The sequence below is a fragment of the Rosa chinensis genome, chromosome 1, assembly GCF_002994745.2.
Source record: "Rosa chinensis cultivar Old Blush chromosome 1, RchiOBHm-V2, whole genome shotgun sequence".
Classification (NCBI taxonomy): domain Eukaryota; kingdom Viridiplantae; phylum Streptophyta; class Magnoliopsida; order Rosales; family Rosaceae; genus Rosa; species Rosa chinensis.
Genome location: NC_037088.1, coordinates 23395728 through 23415439, shown reverse-complemented (window position 1 = coordinate 23415439; position 19712 = coordinate 23395728). Strand labels below are relative to the sequence as shown.

At 35.2% G+C, this 19712-nt stretch overlaps 2 protein-coding genes across 2 annotated transcripts; both read right to left on the bottom strand.

Annotated features, from left to right (window-relative positions):
• Nucleotides 1–13870: 13870 nt before the first annotated feature.
• LOC112203804 lies at nucleotides 13871–15631 on the bottom strand. The gene is made up of 5 exons (XM_040505576.1): nucleotides 15437–15631; nucleotides 15149–15352; nucleotides 14977–15066; nucleotides 14349–14471; nucleotides 13871–14244 (listed from the first exon to the last, which is right to left on the bottom strand). The coding sequence occupies exons 1-5, from the start codon at nucleotides 15629–15631 to the stop codon at nucleotides 13927–13929; spliced, it is 930 nt and encodes a 309-aa protein (XP_040361510.1). The 3' UTR covers nucleotides 13871–13926.
• Nucleotides 15632–17232: 1601 nt separating this feature from the next.
• On the bottom strand, nucleotides 17233–18279 carry LOC121049094. The gene is made up of 2 exons (XM_040505574.1): nucleotides 17588–18279; nucleotides 17233–17512 (listed from the first exon to the last, which is right to left on the bottom strand). The coding sequence occupies exons 1-2, from the start codon at nucleotides 18187–18189 to the stop codon at nucleotides 17233–17235; spliced, it is 882 nt and encodes a 293-aa protein (XP_040361508.1). The 5' UTR covers nucleotides 18190–18279.
• Nucleotides 18280–19712: the final 1433 nt, after the last annotated feature.

Genomic DNA, 19712 nt, shown 5'->3' with positions numbered 1-19712 from the left:
AGTCCAAAAGGACTAGCCACAACTGATCAATCCCATGGTAAAGGATTGGCTAGCCCGTCTCAAACGTCAGACGGTAAAGACTCATCAAGACCATTGAAGGCTGTTGTTTTGCCAAAAAGCAAATCTATTCCAACTGGAGTTATGAATGTTTTCAACTATGAACTAAAAACCTTCGTTGATCCTGTGTTCAGAACTGGCAGGAAGCTAGCTTACCACCAGAAGGCAATTCTAGATAACCTCTTATTTGCCTTTCAGGAAAGAAACAGTGGAATCATGTTCCCAGCTCTCTTTGCATTAGCTGAAGAACTCTATGGAAATGCTAGACCACAGTATGAAGAAATTCATACACATCAAAGTGCTGTTAGAAGTGAAAAAATTCATTATCTTGAAGATCCAGAAAGTGCTAGAGTTCCTATCATAGCACTAAAAGAATTATATTGGTTTAAATTCCATGATCTGATTGGAAGTCATAATTCTGAAGCCTGTATTCCTCCAACCCTCTTCATTGTTGCAGGACCTTATGTTGGAAGATACTGAGTTAATGTTCAGAGTGAACATCCTCAAGAACACAAGCTTGGGCTTGTCGAAAATGGTTTTGTCCATAATCCGTGGACCAAAACAAATGATGATCTTAAAGGCCTACACCCTATCATCGTCAAAACAGTAAAAAAATGTAAGAAAAAATGATTGTACTCTACGACTGAAGTTCAGATCTACTCCACCAGAATGGATTCATAAAACCAACGGTGAAGTTTAATACATTTCTCCTTATCATTATGTGAGAATTATTCAAAAAAGATATCTTCAGCCCTCCTGTGTTGGATACAATGGCTAGCCAAATTCAAGCATTCTCTGGATGAAGGCCATGTCTCTCGCTTATATCAGAAAGATCATCGAAGAAGATACAAGAAACACTTTCTTGGCAACAAGAGAAAAAACGATAGTCACTGCATACGATCATCCTAAAGTAATCAGCAGTGACCTCTTCCTTTCTCTCACGAGAAAGGAAATTGAATCGACATTGGCATGCTTACAGTGGGTGGAAAAGCTTGAAAATGACAGCCACTACAAAATGTATGTTGATACAGATGTCGAAGAAAATGCAACAACTGTTAGAATGGCCCAGATGGATAACAACTCCTTTGTCCTTGGCTATAATTCAGAAACAGATGAGAACATGTGAAGCAGCAGGTGTAGAAAGCATCGAAAGCATTTTTGGACTCTTCCCAAAAGTTACTTTTGCTTTTCAAAAAGACAAGGTGAAAAACATTTCACCTAAAAGGAATCTGCTTTTGCCAACTGACCTCCATCATCAAGAGCACTCACGAAAGCAGAAAATCACGGAGTTGTTCTGTACATTTTGATGTTTTGAAGTCTAGTTTGAGTTCTGCTCCCTATATAAGGAGCTTGAAGTTTCAGTTGTAGGGCATCAAAAATTTATTCCATCAAAAAACTTCCACCATCAGAAAAATCTTGTAAGTAGTTTAGGGAACTTGAGCAGAAAAGTCTTCTCTCAAGAAGAATGCCATAGTAGCAGTGTGCTCTTCCCTTCCTATCTAAGTGTGAAGTAGTGTGCTTTCATTACAAGTAAGTATCTGTAATCATTCTTATGGATAGCTAAACAGATTTTTAGCTGTTTACCTGAGAATGAGGCTCTAAATTCTTAGCTTGTAATTATGTTTAAATAAATATTTTTAGTGTGCTCATCCACTTCATCAAGTCTTTTAAATTTGCAAGATAAATGTTGTTGTTGTTAGTTATGTTCTGCCTTTATCCCGTACTACCTTTAAGTTCATATTTTCTGTTTCTTAAGAAAAATTTGCCTCAGCGTAGGATAGAAACAAGCAGCAGTGATTCTGCCTGTTAAAGTAACCGTTAGGTAGGGAGCCGTTAGGTGAAAAACTTGGGTATGTTGAAGGCTAGTTTTGTTTTTCTCAGAAGTTTGAAACAGGTTTTTTTCTAAGAAAAAGTAAGTTTTGAACCCAAAAGTCAGCATAGGATATATTTGGCACTAACCTAAAAATGACTACCCTTAGGAGTTTTTTCCCCTAAAGTTTGTGTACTTGGGCAAAATACCAACTTGGTTGATTGATTGGGCAAAATACCTCATGATTTTGGGCAAACGGGTAAAACCCCTAATTTTTTTGCCTCTGCATTTTTAGGTTCAACCACGTGAGCAATGTGCTTGCTACCTTTGCTTTTTTTTTTTTTTTTGGCCTCGAATTAAAATTATAGTATGCTTCTTTTTTGTTTTTATTTTAGGGAAATGGAAGATAATTTTATTGATTAAACGTCACTACAATCAAGTTTTATAGTAGCTTTCACACTCACAGGAATAATATTAAAGGAAGTATGGAATACATAGCATATTTTGCTTCTTGGGCAAAGGACGGTATGAGCCACCAAGTTTGCATTGTGACGCACAAAATGAACTTGAGCTGACAACACTTGCTGAAGAAGACCTCTAAGATCTTAAATATGAAAAACCAACTCTGAATGATCCAGAAAATGCTATGCTAAACCTTGAACCAACTGATGACAATCAGATTTACTAGAAATTACATGGGGACAATCTCTCAATTCATGAATGGGTGACTCAATTTCTTGCTTTCTCACAAAATGGGTATTGAGTATCAATATCGATACCAAGTTCACTAAGCCTATTCATGTAGGAAAGAATATTTGAGACAACTTTCCATGCACAAATTTTAACTTTATCTAGAATTTGGGCTTTCCACAGCTAATTCCATAAGGGTTTGGTGCATTAGGGTCATCATTCAAAACCTTACTTCTTGCAATATGATAAGCTGATTTGATAGCATATATCCTTTTCTTATCTTGCTTCAAATCCATACGATCGACATGAGACTGAGGGCTAAGAGGAATGGCCATAATCTTTTGAACAATATGCGTAGTAAAGAGATCAATTAATAAAACATGGTTTCACACTTCTGGAGCTAAGAAATGTCAGAAACAACATTGATGTTATGTCCCGTATCTCAATTTACCAGTTTAGTAGTCTTTCGGATGGTAAAGTACATTTACTTTTACTTTTGACTCCGTTTCAATCTTTTAAGGGGCCCTAAAAGTTTACTTTTTGTTCGGACCAGATTTGAGAAAATTTCCCTCATGAAAGTCGTAGAGGACATTGAACCGAGCGCGTGCATATGTGGTATGTAAAAATTAGAGTTCGTATGCGAAAGTTATAAGCGAAAAACGAAAAATACTGTTCATGGTATTTTAGTATAAATTTAAATTTTTACTGTGGTAGGTCAGAATTCTACCCGGGTAACCATTTTTCTCTTTCTATCTCCTCTTTTCAGCGTTTCCTTCTCTCTCTCTCTCTCTCTCTCTCTCTCTCTCTCTCTCTCTCTCTCCGACACCCCATTGTTCACCGCCACCGACAGCAAACCTGGCCACCTGGGAGCGAGCTACGACCACCGTTCGACTCCTCTCTCTGTCCTCGACGTATCTGTGGTGGTGGAGCACAGTGCTTTGGCCGGAAAATGGAGAATCAAGGTAGTAAACTTCATTGTTTGTAGTTTGGAAGTCAACGCCGGTTTCTCTCGAATTCGGCCACCTCCGACCACAAACCCAGGTCCATTAGAAGCGCCTTGAGCCACTCTTCATGCTCTCCAAACCTCCTGCAGTGATTTGCAACGTGGAGGAAGAAATCATAATTGGAAAATTTCACTTTACTTCAGGTTGCTTAATTGTTCGACCACTTAGAGGTATTTTCTGACTTTGCCACAGTTGTGAAAGTTGTCGAAAATGTTGAGATGATGTTGTACATGAAATTTGGTAGCCATTGGTGGTGGTGGCCGACGGCGCGTGAGCCCCAAGCGCGACAACTGTAGGTGGCGCGTGGAAGCACATAGGACAGGGTTTTGGTCCCTGTTTTTAGCCTATTAAATCCTATAATTATTGTAGAGTTTGAATATGTGAATTTGGTGGAGATTGGAAAAATTTTGAATCGATTATGAATTTTTGAAAATTTAGAATTTCGGTTATCGATTTACGAGAATTCTACCGTTGGATTTCTCTCGAATTTGCCTTAGAATTTATAAATCGATGTATAGGGATGTTTGGATGAAATCCGATGTGGATTGAAGGAGAATTTTAATTTCTAATTATCATAAATTAAGTCTCGATTCTTGAGAAACAATTATTTATAATGTCAAATTGTTCAGGATGACAAGTAGATTCAACTTGAGGAGGAAATTGTTGGACGGACGTCGTAACGTAAATCTGTGAGTGGACATTTAATTTGTTTTTAAATTAATTATGCATGCAGTATTATTATTATTTTCCAATTGAGATTTAATTTATGATTTAAATTATTGAGTTTTATGGTTTTATGAGCTTTGATTTATTGAGATTTATTTATGAATTACGAGATTAGTATTAAAATTCCTTCCCGAGGGCTTTGAGTAGATTTTTGAGATATTTATTTATGAGTTATTGACTTGGGAAGTGATTTTCGGGAAGTGATTGATTAAGAAAATATTATGAGAATTTAATACGCTCAAAGCAAGCATATAATTTAACCCTAAAAATGTCATCTTTAGTATATAGCAAATAGGGATCGTTCTATTCCGGGGATTGAGGGTACACCCGTCATTGTAAAACAATTAAAGAATTAAAATAAAAACCAAGTATAATATTTACACAAATATATACAAATTACGAAAGTAAGGGGGATTTTAACAATTTAGTTTTCCAAAATAAAAACACAAAAACACAAGTACAAGAATGAAACATAAGAAACAAATATCAAAACCCATTCCAAGTCTCAAATTTGATTCAAACCCTACAATTGTTCTTCCAAGTTATGAGAAAGAAGTTGATCATGTGAAACATTCAAAGCAAATGATTTCCCATATTTTACTTTCCTTTACTAATTAACCTAAGAGAAAGCACCTAGATCAATCCTATTAAACATGCAATCAACGTCTAGAAAGCTAGCTAATCAAAACATGTTCAACGCAAGAATCATAGAGAAATGTTATCAACTTAAGTGCACAACCTAGTATGAATAAGTTCATCTATTTGCAATCATTTTCAATTAAATTCGATTTTTGTCCAAAACCTTTTCTACTTTTGATTTAAGTTCACAAAACTATTAGGTGAATCATTTACTTAAATCTAGCGTCAATTATATGTAAACCCTAGATGTTTCGAACCATATAAGATAAACACACAAAAGATATCAATCATGCAAATTTAATTGAACAAACTCACAAAAGCAACTTTAGAATCACAATCATAGGAGTCGAAAATTTCATTTAATCATAAGAATTAGGCTTTAAACTTTGCCCAAACGTTTTTGTCAACTAGAAACAATTCCAACGAAAATCAAACAAGGAAAACCTAAAAGGTTACAAAGAAAGAGAACGAATTACACCGTGAGATGGATATGGAGATGGAGATGTTGATGTTGGAATCTTGAATCTTGGAAGCAAGTCTTCAAGGTGGACGATGGATGATGATGCTCACGGCTCCTTCTTCTCTTCTTCTTCCTTACTTGAAAACCGTGGAGCTTGCACTAGAGGATGGAGAAAGAGAGACTTGACGTTATGGAGTGATTTTCTGAATTCAAGGGGTGTGTAACGCCAAGCATATGAGGGAGTATATATAGGGGACGGCAAAGTGCTCTCCAAGCTTCATGATTCTTCTATTATTTTCCAAGGAATTATCAGAAAATGCCACATAGCTCCAACCAATCACAAATTGTCATGTAAGCCCTATTGTGTCATCAAACCAATCATAAAGCTCCAAAATAAATCCATAATTCTTTAATATGTATTCTTGCCGAAATATCTAGGGATTTTCTCCTATTTTTCTCTTTAATTTTGGCCAAAATACCTTTAGGGAATATAGGAACGAATCTAGACTTGTTTTGAACTTTTTTTTGTTGCATACACTTCTTCTTTCCTTAAAACTCTTCCTAGAATATTTCCAACGTAATCTCCTTGATATTTTCTTGATTTTCACGTTGCTTCCTTGTTTCTCTCTTGGCATTTCACGGCAAAACACATATCATTTTCAAAAATATCTCTTTTGCGTCACAAACTCTAATTCCCAATGGGCTTTTATCCATTTTGCCGAAATCCACAACATTTTAGAAGGATCTTGGGCCTCCATGCGTCATCTTCAAGCCTTGATGCCTCCTAACGTCATTTCTCTTCATTATTTCTATCATGCTTCTTGATTGACTTAGGAGTTTTGCTTTGTCAAAGTTTCCTCTTTTGAACCGGATTTCCTGGTTGAAACAGGAAACTTCATTTTTTCATTTCAGCTCATTTATGCAATCCTTTGTGTCTTGTCTTTAACTCCCTCCAACGTTGACTAGCTCCTCTTTCCACTTTTGAGCTCATTTCAGCCCATTTATTCCAAGGACCTGAAAATAGAAACTATTACTAAAAAAAGAAACTTTCTAAAAATAAGAAATGGAAACTTTCCTAAACTAAAATGGAAACGTTCTAGAAATAAGAAATAGAAACTTTCCTAAACTAAAAGGATTTATTTAAGGAAATAACTAAGTAAATATGAGGAAATAACACTTAAAACGTCGCATTAAAATGCTCCTATCAAATTCCCCCACACTTAGCTTTTGCTAGTCCCTTAGCAAAATTACAATATAGACACAACTAGACTCAACGAAAACAAAGACAGAAAGACTCAAACATTACAACATACAAATACTCTATTGCCCTTCAACATTTTGTCTCAGAAATCTCTTACTTTCACAACATCAAGATTAGCACTCAACCAATAATCAATGTTTAGGCATTCGAGAGTTAATTAAAACACATAATCCACACATACACAAGTAGGACTTAGTTGTAACAAAGGTGATGGGTTGGAGCTCAGCATTCCAGCTCACCCTCATCGAGCCTCTCAGCTTCTCATTCCACCTCGCTCTCACTCACACTCTCAGTGGGCTGTCTCCGTCGATACAGAGAGAGAAGACTGCGATTCCCATTGATCGATTCCATGAAGACTGCGATTCCACCACGCAGGTAAGTGACTCTGCGCAATTGTTCAATACCCATAGATCGATTCCGTGGAGTTTTTGATGTGTTGATAATGTATGAGTTCTGCAACGATTTTGATTGCTTGGAATTTGAGTTTGAGTTTGAGTTTGAGTTTGATATGTAATATGTATCAAATTAGAGTAGATTAGAGCAAAATTCCTACATTTAATTATGTCCGTAAAGCTACTTCTCAACAATATGTAATGCTAAAATGATTTGCTGGAATGTAACATATGAGAGGAATATATGCAATCTGGTAGTAGTGGTTGGTTAAGGTGGCTACTGTGGGATTGGTATTGTGGGAAGTGGGTACACAGGGTCTTCTTTGCTTATTAGAAGAATTGGCGCAATACTTGAGAGCGCTTATTTGTTTATTAGATTGGTCATTTACTTTGAGTAGAGTAAAGGAGAAGAAAGTCTGAAAGATGTTTGAATATGTAATTCAATAGTAGATATATGTGGCAAAGATGTTAGTTTCCCTTTCGCTTGATTAGAAAGAATTTCTGTGACTTGGTATGTTTGATCTTTGTTCTTGTTTCCTGGAGATTACACTTCAAGCCTACACTAATCCATTTGTTTTCATTTTAAGTTATGTACTGAAGTAAGTGATTTAGTTGTATTTTGTTTTAATTGGGTGCATGTGAGACTGCTGTATTCATGAGTTGATGACTTTAATTTCTGGGGTTTTAGCTAGAAACTTGACGGACACAAATTAGTGTATCAATTTAAAACCCTATCAATGTAGTAAGAATAAGTAGGGATCGTTCTCAACCGGGGATCATGGCCTAATTAATACCTGAAAAATAAAACGTTAGTAAAACAAATAAAAGAATATTTATATACATATATTCACAAAAAATAAGAAGGGGATTTAAGATTTTATTTTATCTAACAACTAAGTAAATATATACACATGACACATCAAAACCAAGAATCAAATTGAATTTAAATGAATTGAACGAAAATAGATAGGATTAACTACTACTAACATGTTGGCAAGGTTTCAAACATCAAATCACGAATCAAAATATGTTTAAGCATAGAATCAATCAAGAACAAAGATGAACGCATACAAAGCTCTTTTTTCTTCCCTTAATTAAATTAACTAGATGAACGCACCATAGTTAACCCTATTAATCATGCAATCACTAGTGGTAGCTAATCACTAACAAAAACACTCATAACGCATTAAGAATCATGAAAGTTTGATCAATTCAAGTCAAGAGCACAAGTTAGAAGGCTAATCAAGCATGCAAAACTCATTGTTAATTTACCTAAGTAATTTTAGGTTTTCCACCGAAATTATTAAAGCCTAGAACGCTAGCACCTTAATATGGATTCAATTACATGTTCATCAACCAAAGTATTCATCTAAAGATCAATTAACACATAAAAGATGGGATTGAAGTTCGAAATTAACAATCATGCAAGAACACTTTGAAATCGCAATTTATCTTTTTGAAAACCAAAAACCTAAAACATGCTTCATAGTATTCGAAAATCACATAACTAAAATCAATTTTCATCCATCATAGAAATCGCATAACAAGAAACCAAAATAGAAAACCAAATCGCAATTTTATATAAAACCCGAAATAGTTTACATAGCAAAACCGAAAACAAAAGTAAGGTTCCAAGGTTACACTTTTTGATCTTCAAGAACGCAGGAAGCTTCAAAAGGTGGTGGAATGGATGAGAGCTACGGCAAGGATGCTTGAATGGATGAATGGATGAATGGATGCTTCACGGTCTTGAACTTTGGAAATCTTGAAATTGCTGAAACCTTGGAAGAGAAACGGGAGTGTTTGTGTAGTTTGATTCTGAATTTTGTGGTGTCTTGAATGTCTTCACAAACTCCCTTTATATAGTGAACGGCAAATGCTAGGGTTCTCTTGAATTTCTCTTGAATTACCTCACTTCGACCAATAGAAAAATAGCATATGAAGTAGAGAGCAAGTAACCTTTCTTTGGTCGAAATCTTCCATGTATCTAGTCCATATTTCGGCCTCCATGTATGTAGAGTCATAAATCAATTCTTATTCCTCTATTTTCTCTCATAAAATCCCAAGAAAATCCAATAATATCCCATAATATCTTTTTACCGAAATCTTCTAGTAATTCCTTATAATTCTCACGGCAAAGGCATATAGAATGGGCCTATGACTCCTCCAAAACGTCAAGAATGATCTAGAGCATAATGTGCAAGTCACATGCTTCAAACTTCGAGCCAAACTCTCCCAAAATGGGCCAATTTGAAATTAATCTTCATATTGCCGAAATTCCTTCTTTATTCTAGAACATTCTTGAACTATCTTGAGTCATCTTCAAGACACAACATCTCCTAGTCTTACCAGGTCTCCTAGCAGCATTAGGACTCCTAGTGTGATCAGGTTTCCTAGTTCAACTAGGACTCTGTCATTTCTCATTTCCGAACATCATTTTTTCGAGCTCACTCCTAGTTGCATTAGGATTCCTACTTCAACTGGGATTCCTTCTCCTAGTAGAACTAGGAAAGCTTCATTTCTCAATTTCTTTGTCATTTTTGCGCCTCATTTCCTCTTTGCCTTCATTTTTATCATTTCCAGCTCTTCTTAGCTCATTTCCTGCACTTGAAGCTCAAATGTACCTAAAAACACAAAACTAAGTTAGAAATGATATTGTTAAGAGAATAACTAAGTAAAATGTAGAGAAAATGATACTAAAAAGTAAAAACATAGAAAATATTACTCCGATCAAAACTCAAGTGCCCAGATTTACTTGTTTGGCAGCCCTTTAGTTAAAATTATAATTTTTTGTTTCTTATCTTTAAATCTCATATCTTTGTTATCTTGTGAGTGTAGTTAGTGCTGCTCGAGTATTAGTCCTTATTGTTGTTTATCAAAGCCTGCTTATCATGCTTATCAAAGCTTGCTTATCATGTTTATCAATAGCAGATATATGAATCTCAAATTTCTATATATAAGTGTTATCTTCTATCAAATCTGCAGTTTTGATGTTTAATTAATTGTGATTAAATGAACGGTTTGTCAAGTATTTCTCTTTGCCAAAAACATGCAGAAAACTTCTTATGTATTCAGTTTTAGTTTCTTAAATCCCACACATAACAACTTCTTATGTATATTGTTTCTCATTTTGCAGAAAACTGAGGAAGAGAAACTTGAGAAGCATGGCTAGAAGGTATGACCGCTCTATAACTGTTCATATATGGTTTTTAGTGGTCAGATTTTACCATTCACTTTATTTTTTATTTGCAAAAGGATTATTGGAAAAATTATCCTTGTTGGACAAATGGCAACCTGACGAAAGTGTCCTTAATGAATTAGTGGGGACGGATTTTGATCATTTATATAGAGTATCAAGGCTTTTGGGTCGATGTCATTATGACAATGCTATGGTTCAGGCTCTTATACATACCACTATGCCAGAAAAGTAATCAGACAACAAAGGAGATCTGTCGTCTGATCAAAAAAAATTTTGTTGTCTAGTACGGTGCCGTCTCTTGGGGGTATCAGACGACAGATTTCCTCTGTTGTCTGAATAATCAGATGACAGCAAGTTTTTCGGGCTTCTGTTGTCTGATGAAATCAAGACATGAGTACTAGTGAATTCAGACGACAGATAAATGTGATGTGATCTGAAAACAAATAACAGTTCCTTGTAATTTCTATGATCTAATGCTTATTCCAAAGACAGAAAAATGGTCATTTATGTGGTTTGAATGCATCAAAGTAGAATATATGAAATCGTATCTGTTGTCTGAATGAACTTATAATAACAGTTTAGTGTTGTTTTATTCAAATTCCAATAATAGTTAACTGTCATTAGCATTCAGTTCAGATTACATTTATCTATCATCTTTAGTAGCCTACAATAACATTTATCTGTTGTTTTAGTGCACAAGTAACAACATATTTTTTCTTGTATATGTTGTTCTTAGATATGTCCAACAACATATTTGGATTTCATTTTATCGTTGCTTTTTATTTCAGATGACAATTTTGTGTTGTTTGAGTGCACAAGTAACAACATATGGTTTCTTGTTTATGTTGTTCTTAGATATGTCCAACAACATATTTGGATTTCATTTTGTCGTTATTTTTCTATTTTAGATGACAATTTTCTGTTGTTTGAGTGCACACGTAACAACATATTTTTTCCTGTTTCTATTGTTCTTAGATATGTCCAACAACATATTTAGATTTCATTTTGTTGTTGCCTTCTAATTCAGATGACATATTTGTATTCTCGTTGCGCCACAATTATGTAAATCTAGAAACTACCCAATGCATTCATCAAATATGGAATCCATTCATAAAAATACCAATATTTGATTAATCTGTTACTACAGCTATACATGCATACATCCATAATGGAGGTAAACTTAGTAAACATCAGTTCAATAACTCATAGCAGTTGGCATGATCAACAAATAAAATCCAAAAAACACGGATATCTCATACTATTGATCATGTTTGGTGAAGGCAAATTTAGGTGGTGTATCAGTCTCTTCAATAGCTGGTTTCGACACTGTTTTTTTACCTCTTTTCATTTGCAGTGCCTTCATCCTTAATGCTATTGCTTTAGTTTTGGCTTGGTTGTTAGACCGGGGAGCCTGAAAGAAACAGATCAATAGTCAGCAGTATGTATCAATAAATGGTTGAAAACACACAATTAAGTTAAGGAACCAAATGTCAAAAACTTAACAGCCACATCAACTCACCAAGTAAACAAATATCAAGAAAAGAAACACAATCCAGTATACTTATAGTGTTGAGGATAATGTTTTTAGAGTTTAAGGTAGGGATATATTTTTTGGTTTAGAAGACGTAGTCTATATTACTGGGCTTAAGATTAGTGGGGAATTAGTGGTGAAGGAAGAACCGATGATCGATGGTGACAAGAAGAAGGATGCAACCATCAATGTAAGAGGGTTGGGTGAGGTGCCTACTAGTCGCATGAAGCCAGATGGTTATGCTGTTAAGTTCAATTGGTTGAGGGAAACATATCAAACTCTACCTCAAAATGTAGAGCCAGATACATTGGCTATTCATGTTACCGCTTTTTGCCTCTACATTGTAGGCGCAGTATTATTAGCCACTAATGATCACAAGTATGTAAATTTGTGCTACTTGAAGAGTTTGTCTAGGGAGGGACTTAGGCAATATGCATGGAGACTTGAAATCCTCGCCCACATGCACAATTGTATGGTGTCTTGTGCATCAAATGACAATAAGACGTCTATAGGTGTTCACATGTTCATGCTCATGGTGTGGGCGATCGAGCATATCCCTAGCTTTGCTACAGAACTCTTTGGGGCCGACTTTCATGATTATCCTGTAGTGTTTCCATTGTCAGTTGGTTGGGCACCACTGATTGCCTCAAAGCTAGGAAATAGGTACAGAGAAAGGAAATACCAGTTGCAATTGGATCATCTATGGGACAAGTTATGGCAACCTTATAATAAGCTTCCTAGGTTATTCATTCCCCAAGATCTATCGAACCAGTTATAGTTGGGGAGGTACAAGGGGGTTTTGACTTATCTGATGCACATGCAGCTCCTTATAAACCATCGTCCCTATCTTTGCCCAAATCAACTTGGGCTTAGAGAGGCCGATGCGAGTCATGTTCCTCCCTTGCTTCAAAATTTGAAGAGATTTCGAACTTGGGAAAAACATTTCAAAGTGTGGCGTGATGCGGGGGATTGCTTGGTGAGGGGAGGTAGACCCCAGGAGGGAAGGGAAGGCAGACCCTAGGAGGGAGGCAGACCCAAGTTCGTTGTTTATCAAACACTACAAAAAAATAGATCTTTTGCGACGGAACAAAAGCGTCACAAATAATGAAAAAACCGTCGCAAAAACTCTTTTGCGACGGCGTTGTGACAGATAACAAGGCGTCGGCGAAAAATGGGTAGTAAATACTCTATAGGCTTTTGCGACGTTTTTCTCCTGCACAAAAAATCTTTTGCGACGTCTGTGTCTGTCGTAAATACTGGTGTCGGATTTCATATTTTTTTGCGACATTGTATTCCGTCGCAAAAAATTGCTTTTACGACATTTGGTTGGTGTCGTAAAAGGTCATATTTTATCCAACATTTTTTATGACGTTTGGTTGACGTCATAAAAAGCTTTAATTTATCTTACATCTTTTTACGACGTTTGGTGTTTGTGTCGTAAAAAATGTCGCATTTAAAATCAATGCACATACTAGGATCTATTTATAATCGTTGCTAATATCTTTGTAACATCTTTCACGTCATATGGTATGTATTTGCTCAATTGAATTATTATTAAAAACAAACATTCATACATATTCATCTTTCACGTCATATTCTAGTCATACATATTCAAATAGTCAAATGCAATAACAATGAAAATCTTATATATATCTAATGAGTACATAGTTTCATATGAATTGATGGAATTATCTTGCATGACTTCCTTCTACATAACCCAATAATAGATCGCCCCTAACTTGAATGAACAAGAGTGGAAAAACAAAAAATCATCACCAAAGTCATGAAATTAATTAATATATGGTTCAAATTCTATTATCAGAATGTGCTCTATTACACACCTTGTTCTTTTATGTTGAAGTTGACATTTGTTGCTGCCCTTCTCTATCTAATTGGCTATCTGGAGTCTATTACAGTCATAAAGGATATATTTAGATACAAGTGAAAATTAGAACTAGCAGACTCTACACATGACCAGATAAGAATAAAGCTAGGTTGAAACATAACCATATGAACAAGATGATATTATTGAATAGTTTCAATAAAAATAAAAATAAAAAACTATCTTGAGCATAGAAAAAAAAAATGTCGTACTTGATCACTTCTAGTGCCACTTGAGTTCACTTGGATGCTTACATGAGCCATTAAAAGATCCAATCATGACGATACATCATCATACTTTGATTTCATATCATCATACTTTGATTTCATCTCTCCCAGTTGAGATTCATAGCCACTTTTATGATCATTTAGCTTGGACTCATAGTTTCTTTCCATGTACTCCAGTGTTCTCTTTTCATTAATATAAGAAGTTGTTGAAGTTTGACCAAATACTTGAGATGGAGTCACTCCTGTCCCGTACATGCGGACACGTCCATGTGTATCTTCTCCCATCACTTTAGTAAATACCTCCTCTCTAAATGAATCATCTTCTTCATCTTCAGGCCTCTCCTCCAAATAATAATTGAATTGACTCTGTCAATAATAATTAATTTGGTCAATATAAAAGATAGTAAACTAATATGAATGTACAAATACATAATATATATGTATAAATTATATTGTATTTGGTTACTTACTATAATAGCAGCAGCCTCCTCATCAAAAGTCTCAACTTGTTGGCCTTCATTATTCTTTATTTTCTTTGCACGTGTTTTCATAAACATGGTCAGGCGATCAGTTTTCTCTCCTCTGTCCATCATCTTAATAGCAATAAAATGTTGTCAACATATGCATATAGCTAGGCAACTGTGAAACAAATATTTACCACTTGATACTTAAATTTAAAGTAAAACAATAGAGGATATTTACTAAGTAGACAGAACCACAATCCATATATAGATGCATCCAACTTGGTATATTTAAGCAACTCAAAATATTGTAATGTTTTGCATGTACAAGTTTTAATCTACGATCAGGTCAGGAAGACTAGGCAAGCAGTTCATTTTGATAAACCTTTCTTGTGTCTCGGACTTGCTAGTATTTTTGCTGCTATTTCTTTTAGCAGCAAGCAATTAAGAATTAATGAACAAAAAGAATCAAGTCATGGGCTAAAAGCTTAGATATGTCTGCTTTCTCATTTGAACATACTATATTATCCACCTAAATTCAATCATGCATCAATATTCAATAGCATGTCGTCAACAAAAATAATCCAACAAATAAGATTACAAACACTCAAATAAAATTCATTAGTGTAAAACATACCTCTTTCCGTATTCTAGCAAAAGATTTTCTACCAGTTCTATGAGGGGCTCCTCCTTGTGCACGGCTAAGTTTATTTGTCTCACACAGCTCCTACAATTAAATATAATAAGTTTTTTTTTTTTTTTTTTCTGAACTTATATAATAATGAAAAATAACAAGTTAATCGCTTCACCTTTACATCCGGGAGACCCCAATACTTTACTAATAGTATCCATTGATCTCTAACAACTTGATTAGGTGTGATTGCTAGTCGTTCCTCATCAGTTTCATATTTATCATACCATTGTGTCTTGACTCGACTCTTCCAATCCCTCCATCTATTACTAACCACCTTCAAGCAACTATGTTTATATTCATCTGGGACATCGGTGTTGTCCTACAATCATTTAGATGCAAACCATTAGTAAAAATAAATGTATAAATATATATTCAAAACCTCATTGTGAGAAGTTTTTTGTACCTTGACATCTTTCCAAATGACATTTAATACATCAGGCAGTATGCCACTCCATGAAGTATATGTTAGAGGAACCTTCTGCCCATCTCGAGCCAAGACTCCAAGTTGTGAACTAAACTTCTTTCCATCTTCATTAATAGGTATCCAATTAGCATCAAATTTAATATGTATTATTTTTCTAGTCCCCCAATCTTCCATTTCACAAGCAGCACCCCGACCCTTCTTAATTCCTTGAATTTCAGTTTGGGCTACTCCAATTTATTTAAAGTAAGTAACTAGACAAGAAAAACAAAGACAATAAACTAATTTTATTAAAACTAAACCTAGCTCATTTGATTGGGTTGGCAGAGTCTCCTCCTGACTAGATCCTAACTCATGATGCTGATGTGATTGCGTCTCTGATTGAACAACTCTACGTCTCACAAGTGCCATTTCTAGTTGATTTTGAGTTGCTGTATTACGCCGAGGTTATTTAAATAGACCAGAAGTAGACCCCCGTTTTGTCTTTCTCGGTTTCATAAGTGAAGGTGGAATCAACTCCTCCATAGATTTACCTCTTGTTCTAGCCATAAGATGGCTGCAATAAAACTTTAAATAGTAGCAATTACAATACATTGCAATTAACCAAATTCATATATGAAAAATTAAATTAATACCATAATAGAGAAGAACAAAAATAAGAATAATAAATGATATGCAGCCAAATACAATAAATCACAATATGAAACATTAAGAAAAGGTCTGCTGCCAAATAATATTCAATAATGTAGAAAACTATACCAGAATATTATCTTAAGAAAAAAATAATGTGAAATAAAAGTTCCTAGTAAACATTGGTCAATCGCATTCTTCCATTTCATCATCAATATGTTCAGTTACATCCACCTCTATTCCATCCATTCCTTCTCTCACCCAACTAACATCTGCATCATTTTGATATACAGTTTCATCCAAATGTTGTTGTGCATACAATTCAACTTGAGGCACTTCTATTGGACAACGAGAAGAATCATTCGAGTACATATCAAATAGATCTCTAACAGTCATGTGAAGAACAACATGCCAATTAGAATCTGACGGGTCATGCACATAACAAACTTGTCTTGCTTGTTCTGCGAAAATAAAAGGTTCATCCCCTACTATATTGTTTTTGTACATAAGATGATTAAAGTTCACAAGTGTAAATTTAAACTCATCTTTTTTCAATCTCATTCGATTGTTAACCCAATCACCCTTGAATAAGACAAATTTCATGTCATTGGTGTAGCGGATTTCAAGCACATCTGTTAATACCCCATAGAATCTCTCTTCACTTTTTGGAGGATTCTTATCTCTTGCACTAGCATAACTCATAGTGTTAGCATCCATCATAATACCAGAATTTTGGGTGACATTTTTTTTCTCTCTCTACTATTTGTACGAAATCGAAAGCCATTGATAAAATATCATTTGAACCTTCGAGCCTCCTTATGTGGACCATTAGCCAAAATGTTGATTTCGTCAGAAAATACTCTATTAAAAGTTTGTCGTTGTGTCTGAACTTATATTTAACAATCATAAAATTATAACTAATACTTGGTCAAACTTAAAAGTTTATCGTAAATAATAATTTCAAGTACTCAATTTTTTTTTTAAAACCATGTGTGAAATGTTCTATTGAGAAAATTCTGGATGTAATGAATTCCTTGATCAGGCATCTCCTGTGTAAGTAAGTCAAGATATTGCCTGATTGAAAAGAGATTCATTGCTTAGAGGTTGATTAAATATAGAAAGAATTAAATTGGAAATCAAGTATTAACTTACTTTCGAAATAGCGCTATTGCTTCACTATTTGCCAACACATAACTATGTGCTTGCGCTCGTGTAATATCACCAAGGCTTACTTTAACTTTTTTACCTAAAGGACGACCAAAATCAGTACCACCATTATAATTTCTCTCTGGTCTTTTGGACTTTGTTTCTACTTCATCCAAATATCTCCCACAAAATGTCATGCACTCTTCCATCAAGTACCCTTTAGCAATTGACGCTTCGGGATGTGCATGGTTACGAACGTATTCTTTTAGTGTTAGTAAAAACCTACACAAATTATTTATATCACAAACAACTATATATATAATTGATATCACAAAATATAAAGGTAAATATACCAACCTCTCAATTGGATACATCCATCGAAATTGTACAGGTCCTGCAATCAACGCTTCCTCAGCTAAATGAATAGGTAGGTGTTCCATTATATCAAAGAATGACATTGGAAAGATCTTCTCAAGGTGGCAAAGTGTAAGGGCTATTCTATCCTGAATTGCTTCCAAATCAGATGGTTTGTTTACTTTAGAGCATAATTGCCTAAAGAAATTAGTCAATTCAATCAATGCTTCAACAACATTTTTAGGTAATGCTCTTCGTGCAGCTATAGGAAGTAATTGCTGCATCAATATATGATTATCATGGCTCTTGAGACCCCACATTGAACGCTCTTTCAAGTGCACACGTCGAGATATATTGGATGCATAGTCATCAACAAGTTTCATCCTTTTAAATGTTTGTAGGAAGACATCTTTATTGTCCCTATTCATAGCAAAACATGCAGGACGTAAAAATGCCTTATTAGAACCCCGTTCTTGAGGGTGCAAGGCCTCCCTAATCCCCCATTCTTCTAAATCAAGTCGATCCTTCAAGTTATCCTTGGTTTTTCCAGGAACACCTAACAATATCCAAAGCACATTGTCACAAACATTTTTCTCAATGTGCATGACATCAAGATTATGACGAATTAAATTATGCTCCCAATACGGTAACTCAAAAAAAATACTTTTTTTCTTCCAAATGGGTTCATCTTTCTTTTGACTTTGATATTTTCTATTATTGGTTTCTTCTCTTTTCCTCTTTCGAAGATCTTCCTTCTTATATTCTGTAAGTACGTTCTACAATTCTCTTTTTACCTTAGTCCCAGAACACCGAGTTGGTGCTTGACCAAATTCTTTAGTACCATCAAAAGAAACCCTATCTCTTCGAAATTTATGATTTCTAGGTAAAAATCGACGATGGCACATGTAACAATACTTTTTTCCATGTCTCAACCAACTAGACCAAGTGTCCTTATTGCAACAGGGACAAGCTTTTGCACCTCTAGTGCTCCAACCTGACAAACTTGCATACGCAGGAAAGTCATTGATTGTTCATAACAACATCGCACGCAAGTTAAACATCTGATTTGTCGATGCATCATAAGTAGGCACACCATCATGTCATAATTCTTTTAACTCTTCAATCAAAGGTTGCAGAAATACATCAATCTTATTACCGGGTCCTTTTGGTCCATCAATGAGCGTCGACAAAATAAAAAAAGGCTGTTTCATGCACATTCACGGAGGCAAGTTGTAAGGTATTAGAACAACAGGCCATGTACTGTGTGCTATGGACATGGTTCTAAATGGATTGAACCCATAGGCTGCTAACCCAAACCTAACATTGCGACTATCACTAGCAAAATCCGGATACTTTTGATCTAGTGTTTTCCACACAGCACTGTCGGCCGGATGCCTTAGCATATCATCTTTAGTACGCTCTTCCGCATGCCATTTCATATGTGAAGCGGTTTTGGAAGACATAAATAATCTCTGCAATCGTGGCTTCAAAGGAAAATACCTCACTTGTCTAGCAGGAACCTTTTTACCCACATCTTGATTATTAGGAACCTCTTCAAACTCTTTATATCTAGATGCTCCACAAATGTCACATTTTTCAAGCATCTCGTCCTCATTTCTAAATAACATACAACCCTCAGGACATGCATCCCAAGTCTTGTATGTGAAGCCTAGGTCAGTAGTTAGCTTTTGAGCCTCATAGAAAGAGGCTGGTAAGCTTACTCCATCAGGAAAAGAATCTTTCAGAAGCTCTAACAACAAATTCATCGACTTATCTGTCCACCCACAAAGAACTTTCAACTGTAACAATCGAACAATGAATGACAGTTTGGTGAACTTTTCACAGTTTGGATATAAAGGACATTCTGCATCTTGAAGCAATTTAATAAATTTCACAACTTCCTCATTTGGGCCCTCAACATGTTCACTTTCTGTTGAACGATCATCACCTAAACCAGAATTCACATTAGGAATACCCATTGCCTCATGTATCATGCCAACCATATCATCATTGATGATCGAACCAGAATTACCCCTACTACCTTGATTTGCACCCGAAGGTTTAATTTCACCATGTTTCTCCCAAATTCTGTAAGTTTTCCAAAACCCATCTATCATTATATCTTCCC

Excerpts from the sequence above, each read along its gene's own strand:
- LOC112203804 (XM_040505576.1), bottom strand. The coding sequence starts at position 15,631 with ATGGAAGATTGGGGGACTAGAAAAATAATACATATTAAATTTGATGCT. Across the intron at positions 15,353-15,436 it reads TCATTTGGAAAGATGTCAAG|GACAACACCGATGTCCCAGA; the intron begins GTACAAAAAACT and ends AAATGATTGTAG. Across the intron at positions 14,472-14,976 it reads TTGCTAGAATACGGAAAGAG|ATGATGGACAGAGGAGAGAA; the intron begins GTATGTTTTACA and ends ATTGCTATTAAG.
- LOC121049094 (XM_040505574.1), bottom strand. The coding sequence starts at position 18,189 with ATGCACATTGAGAAAAATGTTTGTGACAATGTGCTTTGGATATTGTTA. Across the intron at positions 17,513-17,587 it reads TGGATGTATCCAATTGAGAG|GTTTTTACTAACACTAAAAG; the intron begins GTTGGTATATTT and ends TAATTTGTGTAG.